This window comes from Corvus brachyrhynchos, unplaced genomic scaffold (genome assembly GCF_000691975.1).
Source record: "Corvus brachyrhynchos isolate BGI_N302 unplaced genomic scaffold, ASM69197v1 scaffold279, whole genome shotgun sequence".
Lineage (NCBI taxonomy): Eukaryota > Metazoa > Chordata > Aves > Passeriformes > Corvidae > Corvus > Corvus brachyrhynchos.
In genome coordinates this window covers 662,801-671,933 of record NW_008246060.1, presented here as the reverse complement: position 1 = coordinate 671,933, position 9,133 = coordinate 662,801, and the positions used below count along the sequence as shown (strand labels likewise).

The window sequence follows — 9,133 nt, the reverse complement described above, 5'->3', positions numbered from 1 at the left end:
TTTATTGTGATAGAATGGAGTAATGTTTCTGAGCAAACATCTATTGCTGGTGGATTGTGTTCTTTCCAAACCAAAGCTCCTGTGCTTTGTCCAGGGTTTTGTTTGGAAATATTACAAAGGTGGAGAGTTCAGTCAAAAAAACAGTGTTGCAACATCTAACCCTGCTGATCTAGTTATTCCTAATATTACATGTGAATAAATGGTTTTGGGAAGCCTGCAGAAACAAAATAGGTTTTTCCAAGGATGTTGTCAAAGGGGGCATTATATGTCAAACTGGTAAGTTTTCTTAACATTATCTGATCTTTGTATTACAAATGCCATTTTTTTTCTCCTGGACTTGCAGCTGTGAAATGGTGGTTCCTCGGGATGAAAGGCTGCATGCAGGGGAACTGCTTCAGGCTAAATCTGGGAGGGTGGCAGTAAGAGACTATGACTTTTTAGCTGTTTCACAGAAGCAGGTCGAATGTATTTTTTGTGTTATGTCAAAACGTTCATGAGAACTTCTCCTCTAAAGCCCTGAGTGCTTCTCTGTGTTTTAGCAGAGATTTGGTGCTTTACGAAAGGGGAAGGGTGGTCTCTCTCACCTCAGGGAAATCTGCTCTCTTTGGCCAGGCTCTAACTTTGATAAAACACAGGTTGCTCATGCTTAGCGGAGACTTCTTTGATTTTAACAGATAAAATGTCTGAAGACTTGGTCCTCACTGAATATGTTCCAGCCTCTCTCAGCTCCCAGATCATAATATTGTGGGGAGACAGTGGTTATGGGAGAATATTGATATTAGAGCCAGGGATAGATCTGGCTAGTGGGGAGAACTGAATTGATGGCCAGTAGGCAAATAAATGGCAAGGAGTGTCCAAATATTCTGCCAGGAAGCTGGAGAGTAAGTTGAAAAAATAGGAAATAGGCCAAGGATTGGATGGAGGGGATGCTGGTAATGAAGGACCTGGGCAGGAATACTGAGCCTGAGTAGACAGGAGAAATGGTGACTGTCCAGGAAAGGCAGCTGAGGTAGTAGTCTCGGTGTGGATTGCCAGGGAAAGGAGATTGAGCTGTGGAGCTGGGAAAGCAAGTCATGGCTGGGATGGGGGCAAGGTGAATGAGGCTGGAAGGGTCAAACAGGACCAGAACCACCTGACTGCCTGCATTCCTCCAGGGCCTGGCATGGACCAGCACATCTCTGTGAGTGACCAGCCCTGCATGGTCTGTTGTTGGCCTATATTTGTGTTGCCCCAGAGCACTGAGCCTCTTGACTGGCATCATCCAGATGGTGCCTATACATCTGGAGTATATACATATATATATATATACACATCCTTACTCCCAGTTTATGTAGTTCAGACTGCTGTTTGGCTTTGGTATGTGTTCTGTGTCACAAGATACTAGATCCCTGTTTTTTTTCCTTTGTAAGCAAGATCGATTGTGGCAGCACCTCACAGCCATTATCAAACCCAAATCTGCACTTTGCCTTATCAACCCCATCATTAAAATGCCAGCAATCACCACAGTGTATCTGAGGAAGAGGTACTTTTACCTCAACTGATCAACTAATGTGAAGATCTCATCACTGTTCTAAACCTTTCTTTTTGATCTCTCTATGCTGTTTTACATTTTAGGCTTGAAAATCATATTGTTAAACTGCAGCTTAATTTCTATCCAGAAGGTTGTGTTTGCTGAAACAAGGTTGAGTTCCACTGGCTTCAGAGTTCAAATTCTGTGAAAAATTGGCAAGAGTCCCATGGGATTGATGGATTTTGCAACAGACTCATGCTCTGAGCATGCATAGGGCTGACTGCAGTCACAACTACCTAAATCAAACATTAACTGCACATGTCCTACAGGGCATCTTCCCAAAAAGCAGGCAGAGAATACAGATGCCTGTCGATGAGGAAGTCATCAACACAAGTCATGTGAGTGGTGTGCTGGTCAGAGGAACTCATGGAAGGTCTCAATGGAAAGCCATCCTCTCTAAATTAGGGTAGAATACAACACCAGCAAAGGCTTCCTCCTTCACAGGAATCACCTGGAATACTCTTCTGCCTGTTGTGCTCATCTGCCATGCAGAGACAAATCCAGCAGATAGCTTTCACCTGCAAATGGAGGACCAAGGACTCCATCATCCAATACATTTTTGTAGAGTAAAAGTATTACTGTTAGATTTCTGTGTGGTAGTGTAAAAGGAGCTGACACAACTTATCCTAAAGGGGAGGTGGAAAACAAGATAACCTGTATAAAATCTTTTCAATTTGCTATCAGTAATTCTCATAGACCTTTCTTAGCAGTCCATTTTCACAAAAGCTCAGCTGAACAAATACCTTTGGCTTGGCTAGGATGCTTTAGTTATCAGACATTTCAAATCTGCTGATCCATCAGCTAAAGAAACCTCTTTCTCCCTGTATGTCACAGGATGACAAGATGTAATCCCATTCAGGTCATAGCATGGCTGTTGCTTGTGTCTGCTGGAAGAGAGTTATGTTTTTCTGAAGATGTCTGAATTTAAACTTCTGATGTGGAGGCATCTTTGTGGATTTTGACTTTTGCAGGAAGCAATATTATTTGAGATTTCAATGTAATTCTTAATGCCTGGTGCTGAGAGCGCGGAAAGTAAACCCAACTTATGGCTGAGAATATCAAGATGCCCAGTTCCAAAAGAGCTTGTTATGGCACAGGACTTTATTACAGGACCTATATACTCAGACTAGTCTTCTTAGAATTTAGGTAACCTCAGATGTTAAGATGTTTCTACATGAAATGTAAGGCAGTTTCTTTAGGGATCTGTTATTGTAGCAGAGGATGTGATAACTGAAGCTTCCAGTTTTGATATTGTATTTTGTAAATGCCATTTTATATTCTTAATATTATGAGTCCCTGCCTCCACCCTTAGAAAAAATATGCATAGAAACCTTCATTAAAAGGAGGCAAGGCAATTATTTACCTATGCAAATGTTTGGCATCCTTTGGTAAATTATATACATATTCCACAATCTGCCATATGTCACCTCTGCCTTGGATTCCCTTCTTCCCGGTGTCCTGGGATGGATGGCTGGCATTTGAGTGTTCTGCCTTTTTTGCTCTTAACATTAGGCAGAGGACTAAGAGTGCACCATCAGGATGCTGCTGGCCAAAGGACCCAAACCTGGGGCAGTGGGGTGAGCACACAGGTAGCAGGATGTGCCTGTTGTTGGCACACCTGAAAGAACTTCAGTTCCCACACAGGTAAGTATGTGTTGTTTTCTGGATTTTTTTTCCTCCTGATGCAATTTTCCTCTGCTGTCAGCACACATCTGCAAAACCCACTGGAGGAGCCTGGGTCCCTTTTCTTGCTCTCTGCTGGTCTGCACAATGGATGGAATCTCTTCCTTCTGTCTGCTGCTGCGTTAGCTCCACTGGCAGAGGTCTGGGAGAGGGTCTGACACTTCCAAGCCCATGGGGGTGAAAATAGCTGGATCATGCGGGATCTCTGTTCAGTTTCCTCCTTTAAAATCCAGGACAGACTAGGAAATGCTAGCGCTGAGAGGTTCCTGCCCTAACTTTTACAATTCACTGTGAATATGCATGTAAATTTAAAAAAAAGGCATTTGTATTTCCAACATTCAGTTAAATATGTATGCTGTGTAGTAGTGAATACTGGAAGACAAGTTTATAATTTTGTTGTTCTGAGTGGAATTGAAAGCTTGTATTTTTCCCATGAGCCAGAGCTAAGCGTCAAGTTGAAATCATTTGGATTTTAGCCGAACATTATGTACGTTTCCACTAGATTTTTCATGAAAGTTGTTCTTTTTATCATAGTTATTGTTCTTTGTGTAGTTGATGTAAAGGAGTAGGATGTCATTAAGACATCAATAAGTTTTCAATAGGATAATACTGATTGGCTGTAATTTTCATATTCCATATTGTGCAAACACATACCCAAAAACCAGATGACAGGGACACTGTATACTGAAATAAAGTATGAATATGATTTTTATGATTATTTGGAGAAAAAAAAATCCCTTCTCCTTCCTTCTCAGTGTTTCAGTAGAGTTCTTATATGAGAAATAACTTCTTAGTAGTGGCCAGACTACGTAAGCTAATGAATTATACTGATTGCTACAGTCCAAATAAACTTGGGAAGATGTGTCTGTATTTCTGTAATTATTAGGAAAACCTCAGTGACTTTGGTTACAGTATAAATGTTACTGGTAATTTAGAGAAATTACCTTTGAAGTGACCTCCTGTTCCCAGAGATGAAGAAGGACCCTTCTATCAATATTTCATGCATTGAAGCTCTCACATTGTCTCTGCTTGCATCTGAGTCAAACCTTTCATATCTTGTTCTGAAATGAAGCTTCTCACAGATTTTCAGTGCCCTTTAATGCAGAATTCCAGCAGTGCCTGGCAGGTGTGTTGGCTTTCCAAGTATTTCTTCAAATGCACCTCAGTCTTCATCTTCCCTGGTCCTGAGAATCTTTGCTGTTTATCAGAGCTGTCTGTTTCAGGTTGGGTGTTTCACTGCATGCTTGACTGTTCTGTTGTCACAGGCTGCTGATAAATTTTCGACTGCTGATGTACCTTTTTTTAGGTGGTTTTTTTGCCTTTTTGAAAGAGATTTCTGACTTGCGGCTCTTAAAAGAAATTATGTGAACCAAGCTTAGCATATTTTCTCCTAGATATCCTTTAGGGAATTAGGAAGGACAAATTGATTTATCTAAATTTACAAATACATTGAGTGGGGTTTGGTTTCTGCCTTTCTGTAGCAAGAACCCTTTAAATCTGGAAATGTCCCTGAAAAGGTAAATGGATATTAAGAAGCAGTGTAAAAATGTGTATGCAGCATGTACCTAAGCTGCAGTTTTGTTACTCATTTTTATCTTGATGTGTTACAGCCGAAATCCTGGAGTTGGCAGGAAACGCGGCACGGGACAACAAGAAAGGAAGGATTGCCCCCAGACACATCCTCCTGGCAGTTGCAAATGATGAGGAACTGAATCAGGTGCCTGTTTACATTTTCATGTAGGAGTTATGTGTTATGGCTTGAGTGAAGCTGCTACCAGGGAAGGTTAGAAACAGCTTAGTCTGAGACATGAACGAGATTGTAGTTACTGGACCAGAAGATAGTGCCATCTTAAATAAAAGCAAACAAAAAGAAAGGTTCTGAGATACTTCATCTTAAATCTTACGGACATAAATTTGGGTTCTTCTTAGCCTATGAGTCCTGTTGAAGCAAGTAGACTTGATGCTTCACTTTTTCCTCAGGGACAGTCAATACTTAAAGAAAATGTGCAAGACCTTTTCCCAACAGCTGTAGATATGTGTGTTTTCTATTACACTGGCTGTGAGGTCCATGTTGGGTAGGGATCTGGCTCGCTCTCTGCTATTGCTGTCTTCCTGTCTGTTTGCCCAAACTGTGGTTTTCAGTGCTCTGACTCTTGGGATCACTTGTGGGATCACTTCTGCTAGACTTGTTGAGTGAGGACAGAGATCACAGCATGGGCTGCAGATTGTACTATTCAGGGGTGCGGAAAAGGTTCAGTCAGCATCAGAGTCTCTCCTCTGTATGAAGATGGATGATGTCATTCACACTTTGAATACTCCTGCACTTAATATGACTGCTTTAAATAATGAAAATATGGTGCCCGTGAAGTCATGTGGCTCTGTTTCCAGTCAAGTGGAGTTAAAATTCAAAACAGGCCAGAAGAGAAGGAAAAGTATGCTAACACTACCAGCCTTTTCCCAGCTCTGTGGTTCTGGTCAGTGACCTGTGAACTGGGATCTAGATCCAGTGTTGTCTCTTAGGAATTAGCCACACTTTGTCCTCTACATGGTATCACAGCCCATTCCTGTTGTTTCCCTCTGCAAACCAAATCCTTGGAGTTTTTCCTTGCTTTGACTGCATCTGTTTCCCTGCCAAAGGGATCTGCATCCTGTCCTCCTCTGAGCAGGGCTGTGGTGCAGTCCTTTTTTTAAGTAGCCCACAGAGAGTCTTCTTTTTTACCCTTATTTACTGCTTGTGAATCACCAAGGACAGGTTTGCACTAAGACTGGCACTGGAAGAGGGATTGTACAGCAACAGAATTCTCCAGGATATGCTGGCTGACTTTGCTGTCACCTGCCAAGTTCCTTGTTACTGTGGATTGTTTCTCTCATAGTTTTTTGGTAATGCAGACTAAGAGGATCTGTAATATGCTTCCATACGCTGCTTCTCCTTGCAGTTGCTCAAAGGTGTGACTATTGCAAGTGGAGGTGTCCTGCCCAGGATTCAGCCTGAGCTTCTAGCCAAGAAGCGGGGTGCCAAAGGCAAATCTGAGACCATCCTTTCCCCTGCTCCTGAGAAGAAGGGGAGGAAATCCATGGTAAACAAAAAGAGTGGGAAGAAGGCAAAGTCCACCAAGGCCCGGACGTCCAAAAAGGTACAGATTCCATGTCACCCTCTGCAATATTTTCTTGATAATTGTGTAGAATCTCTTACCTCCACACTAACTCTGTGGCAGTGAACCCTTGCTTTTAAAATAAATGAAGCTGTGTTCTAAAACATTTTCTACTAGAGAGATGTCATGCCTTCAGCCTTGTACCAGTTACTGGGTTGCTGTTAAAGATTTTTCACTGTCCAGAGAACTTGTCCTGACATGGAACGTCAATGTCATTGCGACAAGCTCTTTGTTTCATGTGTTCTTAGCTGTGCTGTTGTTAGTGATTTTTAAAAGAAGAATTAATCAATCAGAACTTGACCACTGCACTTTCCCTTAGGGTTGCCCATCCTCTATCACTATCCAAAAATGGATTAATTTGGTAAAGCAGTAACCCAGATCAGTGCTCTTGGTTTGTCATTTCAGAGCATGCACCTTGAAACACTGCTGAGTTTTTGATTGGGTAGGGTTAAATGATATTATTTGACTTAAACTTTTAAAACTTAGATTAAGCACATTTTTCTGGAGGCCTCGAAGTTTTGATACAGTTCCATAGCTGAGAATATGCAGAAACAGCCTTTAAAAAGAAAACAGAGTTGCTTAATGGGATGTCTCTGTGTATTTGTCTCAGCTACCACCTTACTTTGAATTGTGCACATGCAGAGTTTGGACTCGTTAGGAGGTGGTAGCATCTTGACATACCTTAAAGCAAATATTGAGAGATGTGAGGAGATGCTCCTGCAGCCCTCTGGGACTGGTAGGTTTGCTGCTCCTGGAGGTAAGCCATAAGAAGGCTTTCTCATTTAATAAATGAGACTTAAACATTTGTTTTTCAGATGACAAAGTTGTTTTTTCTTCAAATTGGAGCATTTGACTGGGTTACTAAGTGACTAAGTTTGAGTTAATATGAGGTTCTGCTCTGTTAGCAACAAAAATAAACTAACACATGCCCACCCATATAAATACAACCTTAATTGTCAGTAAATCTACAGATGGGTGTGGGTGCCCTGCCTCTGAATGTGACTACAAATGTATGTAATGCCTCAGATGAACCACTGATTTAGCATTATATAAACAGTGCAGACCTCTGTTGTTACATAATCTTAGGGGATTACAAGGCTGTGAGTAATATATTGATCTGAAAAGATAAGATTTGTAGTGTATTATTAAATCTCTCCATTATTGAATAATGCTAGATGTTGATTATTTTGTTTCCCTTGAGAAGTCCTGCTTTTTTTTCCTCCCATCAAATAGAACAAACAAAAGGACAGTGAAAAAGAAGGAGCTTCAAATTCAACAACTGAAGATGGGCCTGGGGATGGTTTCACTATCTTGTCCTCCAAGAGCCTTGTGCCAGGACAAAAGGTAATAGAGAGCAATAACAGACTGGGGCTTAGCATGAAGGGAAGGATGCTTTTCTCTTAAACCAAAGCATTTCCAAAATCAGCGCTTTTTTCTTCAAATCTTGATGTTAGAACATTAGTTTTCTAGCAATAACTTCCTCTGGAGCAAGCTCCCAAGTTGTGGGCATATTACCAAATAATCTGAGTGGTGTGCAAATTAATTAATTAAAATCTAAAAGTCAGAATCACATATACTGAACAGAATAAAATAACTGTTCTCTGAAAGACTGAATCCAGCCTTCTTTCACTTCAGCTTTTTGGTATGAAAATGGTTTTGCACTCAGATTACTACTTATTTTTCCCTCCCCCCTCATTATTTTTTAGCTTTCTCTGACACAGAGTGACATCAGCCATATTGGCTCCATGAAAGTAGAAGGCATCGTTCACCCTACAACTGCTGAAATAGACCTCAAGGAGGAAATAGGTGAGGCTCTATTCATGCAGAAAAAACACATCTAGAGCTGGAAGAGTAGCTGGTCTACTGGCTGCCTGCTGAGATCCCATCCTGTTTCACCTGAATCTGCCCCAGGGCATAAAATATCAGTTACAGCTTCTGAAAATCAGGCTGCATCTGACTAGGTATAACAGGCTAATCACTAATTTATCTTTTTCTTAATGACAAGCACAACACAGATAATTTGTTGAAACACATGAGCAGCAAAGGTGTAAATAATTATTATTGAGGTGTTTATTGGCTTATTTTTACATTTGCATCTGAAAATTACATTGCAAAATTATATATTAATAGCACTTCTAACTATGACTTTCATTGTAGGATATTACATAATTTAGAAATACTCATGTACAGAGCCTTATACTGCTCATGTGAAATAAGGAAATATGATTATACAAATACGGAAATTTAAGCAGGAGGGAGGTAAAAAGCTATTCAGTCAGTTGCATAGGGAGCACAGAATCTAGTAGTAGGCTTTTGGATCATTGTTTTTTAGTCATCAAGACCTTCACTGGCATCCCAGCTGTGTTTGTTTCAGCAAGTAGTAGGGTTTGTATGTTGAGTCCATTTTGGAGGCTGAAAATCTGAGTCCTGAAAATCCCACTCCACGGTATTTTAGCCATAAGTCAGAGTAAATAGCATTCTTACAGATATTTATATTAAAGCAATTTCCAGTAATAGCATACAGGGCTCCTCAAAATCGTGAAAAGTAAACTTTATCTGTGTCTAGGCAGAGTAGTGAACACAAACATCAGCTGCTGCTGATAGAAGGAGACAGAATAGTGTGTGTACAGTGTTCTTTTAAATAATGTGGACTTGTTTATCCACAATGATACTCTGAAGCCAAGGCCTTTTGCTCTGTGTCCTTGCAGGCAAGGCACTGGAAAAGGCT

The 9,133-nt window shown here is 40.8% G+C and overlaps 1 protein-coding gene across 3 annotated transcripts in view; it reads left to right on the top strand.

Annotated features, from left to right (window-relative positions):
* Window positions 1–9,133, top strand: part of LOC103623618 (core histone macro-H2A.2) — a 22,181-nt gene that overhangs the window by 8,313 nt on the left and 4,735 nt on the right. For 2 of the 3 annotated variants that reach the window (XM_017746429.1, XM_017746428.1), the window contains exons 3-7: window positions 4,864–4,970; window positions 6,190–6,387; window positions 7,639–7,749; window positions 8,112–8,211; window positions 9,114–9,130. In XM_017746429.1, the coding sequence (XP_017601918.1) occupies window positions 4,864–4,970; window positions 6,190–6,387; window positions 7,639–7,749; window positions 8,112–8,211; window positions 9,114–9,130 (533 nt within the window). Of the gene's footprint in view, window positions 1–4,863; window positions 4,971–6,189; window positions 6,388–7,638; window positions 7,750–8,111; window positions 8,212–9,113 lie in introns of all 3 variants that reach the window. The other variant, XM_017746430.1, reaches the window with a different exon arrangement.